Here is a 16,121-nt window from a genome sequence, read left to right as displayed (position 1 = left end):
GCCCATCTAGCATCTGGTGGAACTGCTCAATTGTCCATCTCGGGGGTGCGTAGCAACTACATACATAGATTCCATTGATTTTGGCGATCACGAAACCTTTGTATGAGCCCGCCACCCCTTGTTGAATGGGATACCTGCCCATGACTTGTATGGTCGCCATTCCTGCTCTATCCGCCACCCAGTTACCATTATCGAGAGGGAATCGATATGGCTCTGCAATGATATCAGATCTGTCAGGGCCTTTGCAGTTTCTCGCCTGGTGACCGAAGCCCATGCATTTGTAGCATCTCTCCATTTTCTTAGACATCCGAGGAATAGCTTTCAACGGGCACACTGACCACCCAACCTTGATTCGGCCTGTCTTCAGCAGCTCGTTAGCAGCGTCCGAAGAAAGTCGTATCGACGCCGTCTGCGTGCCACCATACGCCTACCTCAACCGAATTGCCATCGGTACGTCTCCCAGGTTGCATTGCACCTTCAGCGCACTTTTCAACTCGTCTTCTGTTGTGATCTCGTCCAGATCCCTGCACTCGACCACTGACTCCTGGGATAAGGCTCTTACGTTCGCCGTCTCGCCAAGAGATTTTTCGACGAGCTCCTTAAAAGCTGCGCTCTTAACCGTAGGATCTCTTTTCAGCTCGAATAGCATCTTGCCGTTTTGGGTTCGCCTGGTTTTCACCACGTTCTCACCTAGTTGTTTCAACTCCGGATCCTCTCTCACTTTCCGGAGAAGTGCTGCGTAGGACGTTTTGTCCATCGCCTCAACAACCAGAGCGTCACCCTTGCTTCTCTCCCTACGAGGCCTAGGCTTCTCCTTATTCTTCCTGTCTTCCTTCTTCTTCTCTTCCTTCTTCCTCGCTTCCTCTTCCTTCTTCCTCGCTTCCTCTTCCTTCTTCCTCGCTTCCTGTTCCTTCTTCCTCGCTTCCTCTTCCTTCTTCCTCTACTTCTGGTTCTCGACTTTATGCCACTCACCATTTTCTCCCATCTCCTTGATGCCTTCCTCGTCGTCCCTGCGTTTTTTGGGCTCTTCCTCATCTCCTGGCATGTCCCTATCTCTCTTTTCAGGACGTGGATTTGTGGGTCCCTTCGGCTTCTCATGTGCTTGAGCCAGTCTTATGCTCTGCTTAGCCTCCAGCAGAGCCTTTTCGGCATTTTCGGCTCTTTTTCTCCACTCTAGAAATTCCCGATCTGCCACTGTTATGCCGGATTTGATACCGGCCACAAGTCGCTTGATCTCTTTGTGTACGTTGTTTTTATCCTTCAAGAACACATAGAGTTCATCGATCTTCCTCCTGACCTCCGTCATTTTGGTTCTCCCAAGCTGCAGTTCTTGAGATTTGCTACTGCTGGATATCGGTGTGCACATCTGGCTAAACCCAACGCCTGACTGCTCTTCTCGAGACTTATTGCTGCTGCTAGAACTCGCATTGGCCCCCAGGTTCGACACTGGTGATCTCTGCAATATCCCGCTCCTTGCGAACACGTTCGCTCCTCCGTTTTCACTGTCTGGCGTCTTGCCGTCGTCGTTCATATTTTTTTTTTGGTTTTTTTCATTTCTTCATTTTTGTTTTTTTCTCCGATTTTCTCCATTCTGATAGGTCCCCCCTCCAGGCCGCTATCTCCACTCGTTGTATGTAGTCTCATCGTGATCCCATGGTTATCTATGCACGCAGGGAGGCCATGCTAGAGTTGACACGGTCCTTCATGGAGGCCGTGTTCAGAGCCAGATCGGCGTAAGTCAGGAATGTTACATCTGAGCCTACTACTCACCAACCACCAATTGGTGACGAGTTTGGAATGTATTCGGAGGCCTGCCAAGGTTTTACCGGGACGGGGGCAGCCGCACTATTAGTCTACTCGCCATTTCAAGAAGGTGTCACCCTTCTTTACTCAGAGAGCAGAATAGCACGACTGTCAGCCCTGTAGCGGGGTATCCAATCCATTGTGCCGTGTCGTGTCCATTATTCCATGCCGTGTCCAGTATGCCGTAATAAGGATCTTACTGGCGTCGATCCTAATGTGCCGGTTGGTACTCCTGCGGGTTAACGTGTTCCACGGTTCCGTGTGACCTTTTCTGGTTCAGCCCTTCCTCACTACATCGAGCTGGGAAAACTTCGACTACCTGTGCGCTTGTTCGTTCCCCGGGTCATGAACTGCCAAAACTGTAAGCAGTTGGGACATACGGCGTCCCACTGTGGCAGCAAGGTACGCTGTTCCAAATGCGGAGAGAAGCACGAGGATGGCGCCTGCACAGTCACTGCACCAAAATGCGTGTACTGTAAGGGAACTCCTCATGGTCTCTTGTCATGCCCGGTGTACAAACAACGCGGGGAGAAATTACAACGCTCACTCAAGGAACGTTCCCGGCAGACTTTTGCGGAAATGCTTAAGACGGCCACGCCATCGACCAACGACAAAAATCCATTCTCTCTTTTGTCAGATGACGAGACTGACTCTAACTTGGCTGAGGAGGGAACTTCTTTCCGTTTTTCTGCACGGAAACGAAAACGCATCCGTTCGCGGAAAGTTGACAATGAAGAACCCCAAACCAGCTTGCCCAAATCAAGGAGTGGTGGAAAAAAAGAGACTTCTACTCCTCCTGGGTTCCGCAGAACTGACTATACCCAGGATTTTCCACCTCTCCCGGGGACATCCAAAACCCCTGATGTCCCATTTTTAAGAACAGAAGCCCCTTCTTCATCTGGGTTGTTCTCATTTGATAAAATTGTGGACGATATCCTCAAGTACCTCAATATTTCTGATCCTCTCAAAAGCATTGTTCTGGCAATGCTTCCTTCTGTGAAGACCCTCTTGAAGCAATTGACATTGAAGTGGCCCCTTCTTGCAGCAATCATTTCCTTCGATGGATAATTTTCCAAACGAAGTCGGGGATTTGATCACTGTTCTACAGTGGAATTGCCGAAGCCTTATTCCAAAATTAGACTCTTTTAAGTTTTTAGTTCACAATAATGATTGTGATGCATTTGCTCTTTGTGATGCATTTGCTCTTTGTGATGCATTTGCTCTTTGTGAAACTTGGCTCTCTTCAGATATAGATCTTCCTTTTTATGATTTTAACATTATTCGACTGGATCGTGAGGATTCGCGTGGAGGAGGAGTACTTTTGGGGATCAAAAAGTGCCATTCCTTCTACAGAGTGAATCTTCCACAATTTACAGGTAATGAAGTTGTCGCATGTCAGGCTATTATTAAAGGTAAGAGCCTTTGTATTGCTTCTGTTTATATTCCTCCTAGAGCCGTTGTTAATCGAAAACAACTTTCAGATATATGTTCAGTACTTCCTGCTCCACGGTTGATTATGGGAGATTTTACTTCCCACGGTACAGGCTGGGGGAACTGTATGACAACCGTTCTACTATGATATATGACCTCTGTGACAACTTCAATATGACAATTCTTAACAATGGAGAAGTAACACGTTTGGCTGGTCCATCCTCAAATGGAAGTAAATTAGACCTCACACTTTGCTCTAACTCATTATCGTTGGATTGCACGTGGAATGTGATCCAAGATCCCCACGGTAGTGATCACTTGCCGATCAAAATTTCGATTGCCAGTGGGTTCAATCCGTCGGAATCCGTTAACGTTGCGTACGACCTCACCCGTAATATCGATTGGACAACGTTCAAGACCGCGATAGAGGAAGCCGTGTCGTCGGTAGAAGGGCTTCCACCGTTGGAGGAATATAACTTCCTCTCCAATCTGATCTTGGACAGCGCGCTTCGAGCTCAAACTCGGCCGGTTCCTGGAACGTCTTTCCGTAGGAAACCTCCTTCCTCTTGGTGGAACCAGCAATGCACTGAGGTTTATCGTAAAAAGTCCAACGCGTTTAAGCTTTTCCGGAAACGTGGAACACCCGTGAATTTCGAAGCGTACTCTTCTCTTGAACGCAAACTCAAGAGCCTCATTAAAGCCAAGAAACGCGGATACTGGCGGCAATTCGTGGACGGCTTATCGTGCGAAACATCGATGAATACGCTTTGGAACGCGGCGCGAAGGATGCGTAACCGGTCTTCGAACAACGAGAGCGAGGAGTACTTAGATCGTTGGATTCTCACGTGCCGGCACAGATGATTCCTCGTGAAACGACGAATTCGGTAGACGAGATCAGCCAGCCTTTTTCAATGCTGGAACTCTTACTCGCGCTCCTTTCGTGTGGCAATTCTGCTCCGGGGGCTGATAGAATCAAGTTCAACTTGTTGAAGAACCTCCCAGACGTCGCTAAGAGATGCATGTTGAACTTGTTTTGTCAGTTTGGAGCTCAATATTGTTCCGGATGATTGGAGGCATGTGAGAGTTATAGCCATTAAAAAGCCTGAAAACCCCGCTTCAGATCATAACTCGTATCGTCCCATCGTGATGTTATCGTGCATTCGAAAATTGTTGGAGAAAATGATCCTTTTTCGCTTGGACAAATGGGTTGAGACGAACCAGCTACTCTCAGATACTCAATTTGGATTCCGTAGGGGCAAGGGAACGAACGACTGTCTCGCGTTGCTTTCCACAGAAATTCAGTTGGCTTTTGCTAAAAAAGAGCAAATGGCTTCTGTTTTCTTGGATATCAAGGGGGCTTTTGATTCAGTATCGGTTGAAGTCCTTTCAGACAAACTCCACGCTTGTGGCCTTTCTCCATTAATAAATAACTTTTTGTACAATTTGCTGTCAGAGAAACATATGAGCTTTTCTCATGGAAACTCTACAGCTTCTCGATTTAGTTACATGGGTCTCCCCCAGGGCTCATGTTTAAGACCCCTTTTGTATAATTTCTACGTCAGAGAAATTGACAATTGTCTAAGTGACATCTGCACGTTGAGACAACTTGCAGATGACGGCGTAGTGTCTATGACAGGGCCCAAAGGGGTCGACCTGCAAGGACCCTTACAGGATACCTTAGACAATTTGTCTACTTGGGCTATTCAGCTAGGTATCGAATTCTCCACGGAGAAAACTGAGTTGGTCGTTTTTTCTAGGAAACATAGCCCAGCACAACCAAAGCTTCAACTTTTGGGTAAACCGATCACTCATTCTATGTCCTTCAAATATCTTGGGGTCTGGTTCGATTCAAAATGCACCTGGAGATCCCACATTGAGTATCTGAGACGAAAATGCCAACAAAGGATCAATTTTCTCCGAACATAATTGTGGGGAGCTCATCCAAAAGATCTTCTAACGTTGTACCGGACAACGATTTTATCGGTTTTAGAATACGGTAGTTTTTGTTTCCAGTCGGCGGCTAAAACTCACATCATCAAACTGGAACGTATCCAGTATCGTTGTCTTCGTATCGCGTTAGGATGCATGCACTCGACTCATACGATGAGTCTAGAAGTGTTGGCGGGCATATTGCCACTATCGGATCGGTTTTCGGAATTGTCCCTCAGGCTCCTCACCCGTTGTGAAGTTATGAACCCACTGGTAATCGAAAACTTTGAAAAGCTTCTTAAGCTGAACCCTCAAACTCGTTTTATGTCATTGTACTACGTGTACATAACACTGGATGTCAGCCCTTCACAGCATAATCCTCATCGTGTATGCTTCTCCGACTTCGGCAATTCAGTTAGTTTTGATTTATCTATGACGCGGGAGATTCGTGGGATCCCAGAACATCATCGTTCCATGATTGTTCCGTCAATTTATGATGCAAAGTTTGGCCAAGTTGATTCCGCAAGATCGTTCTTCACAGATGGATCATTAATAGAGGCGTCCGCTGGTTTTGGTATTTATAACGAATTTCATAGCGCCTCTCGAATGTTTCAAGCTCCCTGTTCCGTATATGTTGCTGAACTGGCGGCTATATACTATACGCTAGAAACAATCGCCTCACTTCCACCAGATCACTATTTTATTTTTACGGATAGTCTCAGTTCTGTCGAGGCTATTCGCTCTATGAGGCCGGTAAAGCACTCCTCGTATTTTCTCATGAAAATACGAGAGCTTCTAAGTGCTTTATCTTTAAGATCTTTTGTCATCACCTTTGCATGGGTCCCATCTCATTGCTCGATTCCGGGCAATGAGATGGCGGCCTCACTTGCTAAGGTGAGCGCTATGGAAGGTGATATTTACGATCGACAAATCGCCTACGATGAAGTTTTCTTCATTTATCGTCAACAGTCACTCGTCAGCTGGCAGAATAAATGGAGTGAAGGAAGTTTGGGACGATGGCTATATTCGATCATCCCTAAGGTGTCGAAGAGTCCTTGGTTCAAGGGGTTGGATGTGGTTCGAGACTTCATTCGTATGATGTCTCGCCTCATGTCCAATCACTACTCGTTAAACGCTCACTTGTTCCGTGTTGGGCTGGGGGACAGCAATCTCTGTGAATGTGGACAAGGTTACCAGGACGCAGATCACATTATTTGGTCTTGTGCTGAGCATTGCGGAGTCAGATCTGAGTTGTATGATTCCCTTCGGGCTCGAGGTAGACAACCTAATGTTCCAGTTCGAGATATTTTGGGTAGACGCGATCTGGAGTTTATGAAACTTATATATGTTTTCTTTAAGAATATTAACTTTAGATTGTAAGTTTGACTAACCTTGTGTTTAGTTTTTGTTTTGTTCGTGTGGGTTTTTTTTTCAATGTTTGTTTCTGTAATAATTGTATAATTACACTGTGGATACCAAATTGAATAGGAATAAGTTCATGTTTTAGGAATAATGAAATATTTGTATCTAAGACATCAATTATGTATAACGCAAATGATAACTTGGCTCTGTAAAGTTTATTCGATTGAGCCTGAACAAATAAATTAATTAATAAATAAAAACATCTAAGTAAACCACCTGAAGTCTTGGCAGCCGAGAGTGGAACCATGGAGTTCGCTTTGAACTTACCTCCAGTGATAATCCCCCGGTTAATTCAACGTGCCGGATCTCCTCTGGCAATGACCCGGAAATCGTTGCACAGCTAGAAACTGACCACAACCAGCTAAAAAATTGTAACCTCTCCTCATTTATAAAACTGTTCACCTGTGTACCACTTGAGAATAAATAAAACTACAGTATTGTTTATCTTATGCTCAATTATCATATACATTATTTGGAAAAAAAATCAATTAAAACATTTTTTTTGTAATAAATTTTAAAAATAAGGCCTGGTTTACCCAATATTCACTCTTAACGAAACACTTACATTTGATTCAAAATGGAGTCTTCGCAAAATACTCAAAATTGGATATTTCGCAAAGAACTCAATTTTGTCTGGTTGCAGCTACACGGTAAGAAAAAAGTACCCAACGGCCAGTTCACTTTTACCTACTTTTGACTAGTTTGTCTCGTTTTCTCCTTCTAATGTTGTCAAAAACGGAGGAGCAAAACCACCCAACAGGGGTAGTAAAGTGTGGGAACCCAACGTTGAGTATAATCATATTTACCTACTGTTGGGTACAACTAACTTACTTTTGCGTTGAAAGCTAGTGGAAAATTCCATACGAATTGCACACAAGTAAATGAAAACTACTTTGACCCGCTTTACCTATTTTTGGGTTCCTGCACTATAGTGCCGAGATGAGTGAAAAGAACTTACTTTTGGGTACTTTTTTCTAACCGTGTAGGTGTCAAGATGAGTACAAAAGACTTAATTTTGAGTTGTTTCGTTTCTCCGTGTACTATACAAGGTGTTTCGTGAAAACCCATTTATGGGTAAAAAATACCCATTTTCAAACCATGTATGCAGCTGAGAGGTTCAAAGTCGTAGCCTGAATATTCATCTTGATCCGGCAACGGGAAACCATCTACACACTTAAATTTTTTCGCCGAGATTCCAACAGCCGAGTAGTTCGACAGTGAGCATTCATAAGGGCGTATACGCGATGATCGATTCTCTTCATCGATTTTCTCTTTTCTTAATAACTCGCTAGATTTAACGTTTGTCGGTGCGTTTGTTGTTGCTTTTGAAAGCCAATACAACCTATTACAACTCTACATTGAACAAATTCTACAAAATTGTTTCGCTTAGCTGTAGCAATGCAAAGAGAAAAACGATGAAGAGAATCGATCATCGCGTATACGCCCTTATGCATGCTCACTGTCGAGTTCTGCAATTAAATGAGAATGAAACTAGGAATAGGAACTGCATGATCGTTTGCGCAGTTCTTCCCGTAAAAAGAATTTTCATCAGTAGCTACTATCATTGCTTATTTGAAGGCGCAACCGAATTGAAAAGCGTTCGGGGCATCGTTGAAGTCACACCAGCGTTTGATTTTTGCTTGGTAATACCTTGTTATTTGCGCACCAATAAAACTCGCACTTGCTTTGATCGGTTTGGTTAGAGTCGGTGTATAATGAGTCACGTCAAGAGAAAAACAGTTGAACTCGCATCACGGTTTTCGAAAGATTCCCTTTCTTTTAACTTGGCAACAGAGGACTTTTGCATCAACTTCAAATGACTTCTAGCGAGGATAAAAATTAACGGCTGTAGTAAATCATTATACACAGAAAAAAAAGTTGTTGAATATTACGTCCAAACTGCTGCAACCAGGTCAACCCATCGGTTGTGTAATATAACGGTGTACGATGTACATCGATTTTGCGAACAAAATAACATCCATTCAGTGCCAACATTTCAAAGGGGCGTAATTGCTTTTGTAAACAATGACTTTAGCCGTCAATTTCTCGCGAATGAAATCTTACCTCTCCAAAATAGCAATGCTAGCTGGTAGAGGAAACATTCCTCTACCTTCTGGTGTCATTATTTTTCATGAGTGAGCTTTTATTCGCGAGAAATCGACGGCTAAAGCCATTGTTTACAAATGCAATTACGCCCCTTTGAAATGTTGGCACTGCATTGATGTAATATTGTATTTGCTTTTTGCTATTACATCATTATTTCATACATCAACTTGAATTACATTGATCGATATTACATTTTTTTTTGCAGTGTATCAGTGATTTTGTCGAATTATCTTAAGGAAAAATAGTATAAATTGCCATTACTGATCATTACAAAACGTATCCCATGACAAATGTAATGCTCACTGCGTGTATATGATCATTTCTTCGGTTATATTTAATATTTAATTGCAATACCTTTCGTGGACCTTTCATAGCATCGTAATGCTTGCTTACTTTGCACGATAGGTAGCCGATTTGACAGTTCAATAGGTAGACTTGGCTTCACTCTTGGCGTGACTCATTATACACCGACTCTAGGTTTGGTCAAAAAAAAATTGACATCTATATAAGATGACGTCTGCCGGTCGTTGACATCGATGGGCAGCGGCACTAGCGCCACCACGATATTGCTAGTTTAAAATGTAAATTCAAAATAGCAGTTAAATTGCTTACACACTTTAGGAATTTGACTTGGATGTCTGTTCTCTGTGGTTTACCCATTTTTGGATAGGTTCTGTTTTGACCGATCTGGGTGGATGCCACCCAAATTTGAAAAGTTTTGAAATAGCGTGCACATAATTACGTTGGAACTGTCAAATAATTGATTAATTTTTATTTTTTCAATTCCAGATAGGAGTCTAAATGACGAAGATCTGATGATGGAGCCGGATGAACACAGTGGCGATTCAGCGACACAAGCTACTGTCAGGCGTTCGACTGCTGTTAGTGCATTACATCTCCCCTACAATCAACACATTTATATAACAGCAACAAGGCGCGATGAGAACGAACAACTTACAGATGAGGAAAAAGCAGCGGCTACATCCCAAGGGTTTTACCCTTCCTTTATGCGAAGTTCACGGCAATACTTCCAGCCTTCCGAAAGTGATCGATTTCGACAATCAACAGCTGGACGAGCTAAATTCGCCGAGCAAGTTTTGCTAGGTTCGGGTGATTTTGGCGTTCTCAAGGGAGGAACCTTTTATCAAGACACCGATCCACCGCTTAGAGCTTTTCATAACGATTTTTATGGACTCAACCTAAAAAGCCACAATGGTCATCAGAGACCTTTTGCAGCTCCATTAGTGCAAAAATTCCGTTACCCATCGGAATCTTCCGATCCGTTCTCGAACTTTCGCGATTTCGCCGACATTAACGTTTCTAACGACGCTGGTCAATATTCTGAATTCTATGTCGTATACGCTAATAAGAATAGTAGTCAGACTAAACCAGATGTAACGAAAAAGAAAATTGATGCAAGTAAAAAGCCTATTAGAAACATAAAAGATCAACTAGATCTCATAGATAAAGAAAAAAGTTCGGAACATAAGTTAGCAAAACTCAGTAAAAGTAAAATAAAATTAGTTAAAATTAGAAAACAAGCTGATAAAAAATCTAAGATAAAAATTCCAGTAGATGTCACTAGTACAACGTTAAGCCCAGATTCCGAAAGTGATTTCATGCTAGCGCTAAGTTAGAACTCAACACTACAATACGAAGCAAATAGAAATTAATCTAGAATCTCTGTCTAGACGCAATTTAGTGTATAATTAAAGACTGTGAACCTATCGTTAACCTTAAATTTATGAGGTGCATATTTTGTACAGTGAGATGAATGAAAACGATTCTGTTGCGTGTAATAGATTAGAATAACAAACTTGATGGAACTGACGAAAAGTGCAGTTCGTCAAGTGCCAAACATATTTGTCGGTAATAAAATTAGAACCAAAAATTGCAATATCCTATCACAATCCATCAAATATGTTTCATCCAGCTCTCATCGTTTCATACAAAAGATATAAAGAAATGATAAATGGTTGTGATATGTAATCATAGGCACTGTCGCCTCACTGGCGATCGCATATTTTCCATGTTCGAAAATGTCTGTGTTATCGATCGACCAGTTTTCGACTAGAACTCAGCCACGCTTGTCAAAATTTAACTTCTTGTCTGTCAAAAACAACCACGCTCGGATAGCAGGGCTTTTCGATAACGAGTTAAATTTAACATGCTAATTAAGACACTGCCTAAATATCCGATCTGGGGGAATGCCTTTTGCATAATTATATCAAAATCTTAAGTGCCACAAGCAAAAATAACATAATAATACCATAGAGGTAACTCTAAGACCAGAAAGTCCCGAAGAAACGTGCTCAACTTTTTGGCTCAGCTCTGGTACTATCTTCGGTCCCTAGCTGATCGATGCACCCATCGAAACCTGGGACATCGAAACATAGGAAAATCCACGAATCCCTAATTTTATCTGTCAAACTTTCATAGTGAATCAAAACAAATATTGGCGTTGACGGCGACTCTGTAGCTCTTTACTCCTATGAGAAAATCCATAAGCAAACGTCAGATTGTGCGTGAAACATGGCGGACTTTGTACTATCCTTTCACTCCACCGAAAATTCTCATAAGAAACTGTCTATATTTGCTGAAAGAGAAAATGTTTCGACGGTGCCGTCAACGCCAATAGTGTCGTATATTTAGCCACAAGAAATCAGTATGAAACAGTGGCGCCGATGGTGTAGTGGTAAGCGTGATTACTTCTCACTCCAGCAGGCCTGGGTTCAATCCCAGTCAGCGCCGCCGGGATGTTCTGAGGCATCCCCGGTTCCCGGTTCATGAGTTGATGGGTCAATAGGTAGGGTCCAGGTGTGGGAGCTGCCTTCCTGGCGTCGGTAGCATTGGTGCTCAGCACGGAAAACAAGATCGACGGAAAACAAATCAAGGAAAAAAAATCAGTATGAATTTCATTGATTTGCCCTATGAAAAATAATGTTGACAAAAAAATAATATATCTGAGCAGACTGGAACCGGACCATGTGTCGTGACCTGGCCGAGGTTTCAAGCCTCGGTCATTCGTCTTAACAATGCCGCTCGCGCCAGCACTCACAGACAGACAAACCCTAAGAGGAAGAGGTGACAATTGGCTTCTTACTCTTTAATTTCTATCTTTATCTATGTCTATCTCTATCTTACATACATACATTTATTTGTACAACATCACATTTAAGATAAGACATAATCAACAATAGTACGCCACAATACTCGGTTTGCGGCTGCCGCTCTCCATCCTCGGTCATGCCCAATGCTCTCTGCGCTCCACGCCTTCTTGTGCCAACCGGATCAGTAGCGAACACCAACTTTGCAGGGTTGTTGTCCGGCATTCTTGCAACAATTCAGTGTTTGAAGTTTTCACTGTTCACTGAATAATTCACGTGTATTTTCGTAACCGTTGGACTCCCATGTGTCAGTAAACTAAACTGATTTCCTTGTATCGGCGAAACGACGAATCATGGCACATAAAGAATAAGAGAAAAATAAATCTTGCTTCATCGATGATCAAATACGTTCACACAAACGATTTACTACTGACGGTATCATCGAAAGAATCTTTATATTCGTGTGTACCATTCGGCATAGATTGTGTGCGTTAGTTTCTGTTCATGATACATCTGCGTATCAATGGTTCATATTCAGCAACATGTAATGACACTGAATATGGATGGTCAAAAGCTGTTGCATAAAGTGAACATTAACTTTGCACATCGAATTAGGTGGGTTATTATGGGAGATTTTGTATTGCCAGGTTCCTACTTTTGCGTATATATTCTTAATAAATATAAACATTGAAATACTTTATTCCTGAAAACTTTTTCAGAGGATTTCCAACAAAACATAATGCCTAGTACCCCCCATGTTCTTGACTGGATTTTCTTAATCGGTCGGGATGTTAAGGCGTCGTCCACTGTCCATGGTGTGGCATGTGCTAGCATGTCAAAACATGCACACGAGTGGGTACCTCGATTAATGTCAGACACCCACTGCACCACTACTGTCGCGGCGATGTGGCATGTCAAAACATTATGTTGAAACTTTGCATGTGGCGAACGTAAACATGATGTTAATCAAGGTGTTTTCTTATATGGCGGCGGAGTGACATCTGCTAGCATGGTAAAAAAGCTTGTCGAGGTTCGCCTTACGCCACATTACATCCACATGATCTTTTGGCATGTTGTATGATGCCACACCGTCGCCACAACAGTGGGCGCCTCGTCTCGTGTCCGCAGTACGTTGTTCTAGAGTTATTCCGATTACACGAGTGAATCGCGTAAATGGAATACACGTAGCATGTGGGATTTGATTTAATTGGTTCCAAAATGGAATACCCCGTGATCCCGGCGATATAGGAAGTTACTGTCTTAGGCAAACATTTTAAGGTGAATAAGGTCTTTCGGATGGTGCACATATAAGTTCAGAGTTCAGTCACTAGGCGGCGTAAGTGTATATATGAGATTTACTATGTGCTATTTATATCTCATGAACCTGACTTTCATGGAAAATACAGTCCTCAACAATGTTTTTTTTTCGGTGGACACGGTTTTTCACATGAAGAACAGGTTAGTTGCGACTGCTCCTGTTACGCGGTGCTATCATAGAGGTAACTCTAAAACCACTGGGTCCCGAAGAAAATCATTATTATTTTTGGCTCACTCAGTACCAGAACAACGGTCCCAAGCAGTCCCAAGCTATTTCACTCACCCCTGCATGTTCTGCATGAATCCACACACCCCTGATGTTATCTGTCAAACTTTCATAGCGAATCAAAACAAACATAGTGTAGTAATAGAATTTCAACTAGAATAGGGTACGTTAATCGTTTGCTTGGGACCAATAGGCTACTAAAGTGGTGAGCCAATTTAAAATCGTTAGTTTCGTATTGATTGTTGGTGCTATTGCATATGTGATATTTACTATGTGCTTTATCACAAGGCCCTGACTTACTAGGAAAATACAGTCTTCTACATAGTTGGTAAGCTAACCAAGTCATATAAAATGATGGACAATAAGTGTGGAACCTACTCACTACACGGCGCTAGTGTGTGTAATAGCTTGTGCATGTATCATATCTCAAAACTTTGGCATACTGGGAAATAACTGTTCACTGCAAAGTTGTTCAGATGGCCAAGGTCACTGCAGAGTTGTCCAAAAAATATATGAAAACTTTCACGGATTTTTCATACGTTGTCGTAAGCGTGATTGACAAATTTTATGGATAATCCGGATCATCTGGACAACCTGTTTGTGGCCTCTAGGGTGTATAATTTGGCCTTAATGCCTAAATCAGTCAGAAAATACATCAACAAGAGCTTGCGCAAAAAAACATGGAGCTCTAGGACCAGTTTCATGAATTGACCACTTCTACGGATGTTTGGGATCTCATAGAAGATCAATGTGCTGCATATTTTGACCACAAATGAATGCACAAAAAATCATTTAGCTATAGGCCAGTTTAATTAATTTACCTCTTTCACGGATGTTCCGGATCTTTCGGAGGACCAGTCTGTGATTCCCAGGGTCTATATTCTGGCCACAATGTGAAATTAATTCTAAAAACACATCAAAAAGTGTGTTCGCAAAAAACCACCCAAAAAACAATCGTCTATAGACTTCTTGCCGCAAGATCTCACTAAACCAACCGTGCTGGTATAACAGTGTAAAAACGATTTATTTATTATTTTCAACCACGAAATCAACTGTCAAAGTGTTCGACCTGACAGTGGTTTGTTTTTTATTTTCAACCAGTAGAAAGCATGTATTAGTGCAACTGCTCACTAATACTAACGGTGGCAGAGAAGTCTATTGAAGAAACGACTTCTTGGCCATTTTATTCAACTGCATGCTTAATAGTACTTATACTATTTTTAATAATAACTTCTGTTCAGGCTTTGTTCACACAAATCTGGAGAATTTATTCAACCTCAACATTGAACTACTTGGTGTTGTATAAGGTATATCGAGAAGCTTTTATTCGACTTATATGAGTTGTAACAGAGCTTATTCGATAACATTTTTGATTATTCAGCGTTCATTAGACATCACTGCTTTCCTTAAAACAGTGATGCTCTGCATACGCTTGATTCTCGTGTAAAGTAACGATTAATTAGACATTATTATACATTTATTAAACGATAATTCAACTGTGGGAAAATTGACCCGAAAATAAGAGGGACGCCCTAATAAAAATAACCATAAAGAGAGCTTAACGACGTGTTCGTAGTATCATCCAAACCATTTGTGGGATAGTTAACCCATTCGGGGTACAGTTCGTTTATGGTATTTGTTTATTATGGCGGGGACATGGAAGGGTGTGATTTTTTTTCATTATTTCTGACGTGGCTCGCACCACACAGATATTAGAAAATTTAGTAAATACTTATACATGTCGTTGCATGGGATTTGACCCATGTACCTTCCGATCACCAGCCGCTTGCCTTCTCATCTGAGCTATCCTAGGATTCATCATATGGGCAATTCGATAATCAATAAAATCTTGCTTGAAAGTAAATACACAGCAAAAAAATAATTTTGATATCACGTCAAAGTGGATGCACTACAATCAACAATCAATATGAAACTAACGATTTTAAATTGGCGCACCACTTTAGTAGCCTATTGGTCCCAAGCAAACGATTAACGTACCCTATTCTAGTCGAAATTCTAGTACTACGCAATGTTTGTTTTGATTCGCTATGAAAGTTTGACAGATAAAATGAGGGGTTATTGGTTTTTCCTATGTTTCGAGGGGTGATTCGACAAGCTTGGGACCGAAGATAGTACCAGAGGTGAGCCAAAAAGTTGAGCACGTTTCTTCGGGACCTACTTGGCTTAGAGTTACCTCTATGCTACAATCATGTCGAAAATATGGTGTAATATTACTTGCTAAAAAGGACAAAATTATTATTAATACAATGCATGAACTGACATTACGCTGCTTTAACTGCATTTGTTTATTTATGTGGTCATAAAAATTACATGAAATTTTCGACATGATTGTAGTGCATCCATTTTGATGTGATATCAAAATTATTTTTTTGCTGTGTACCTATTAGCACTCCCGATCGCAACTCTAGCTCCTTCAAGGCCCGTGACATCACATTGAAAACTATTTCTGCTATCAGTGAGAGCAAACTGAGAACTAAATATGATGTCCTTTTTTCTTGTTGATAACAAAACAAGAATTCAATTTGATGTTATGCTAAGGCAATGAAAACAAACATGCAACAACATATTTTGAAGAGCAAATGTACAGTAAAATGAAAACAAAATTTGGTAGGGGAATTTACGTATTCTCGGCAACCTAAGCAGCGACCTTCTTTCTATAGCCTTTTCTCTAAGGAACGCACACATATGCAGTATTGGTTTGTCTACAATCTTTTGCTGCCAGCTGCTCTAACAATTTCAGTCGAAAGAATTGTCAAAAA

General features: G+C 41.8%; 1 protein-coding gene across 1 annotated transcript; it reads left to right on the top strand.

Moving 5' to 3' along the window:
• Positions 1-1,199: 1,199 nt before the first annotated feature.
• Positions 1,200-11,607, top strand: LOC135716050 (uncharacterized). The gene is made up of 2 exons (XM_065238901.1): positions 1,200-1,242; positions 9,481-11,607. Exons 1-2 carry the CDS (start codon positions 1,200-1,202, stop codon positions 10,326-10,328), a joined length of 891 nt encoding a protein of 296 aa, XP_065094973.1. The 3' UTR covers positions 10,329-11,607.
• Positions 11,608-16,121: the final 4,514 nt, after the last annotated feature.

The sequence above is a fragment of the Ochlerotatus camptorhynchus genome, unplaced genomic scaffold (assembly GCF_037179485.1).
Source record: "Ochlerotatus camptorhynchus isolate MF236.1 unplaced genomic scaffold, CSIRO-AGI_Acam_v1.1 ptg001093l, whole genome shotgun sequence".
NCBI classification, from domain to species: Eukaryota; Metazoa; Arthropoda; class Insecta; order Diptera; family Culicidae; genus Ochlerotatus; species Ochlerotatus camptorhynchus.
The sequence above is the reverse complement of the archived record's forward strand: the minus strand, read 5'-3'. Positions and strand labels throughout refer to the sequence as shown.

What these genes read in the sequence shown, in the direction of transcription:
- LOC135716050 (XM_065238901.1), top strand. Translation starts at nt 1,200, where the DNA reads ATGCCGGATTTGATACCGGCCACAAGTCGCTTGATCTCTTTGT. An exon ending in AAGTCGCTTGATCTCTTTGT is followed by an intron (nt 1,243 to 9,480) that starts GTACGTTGTTTT and finishes TTTCAATTCCAG; the next exon opens with ATAGGAGTCTAAATGACGAA.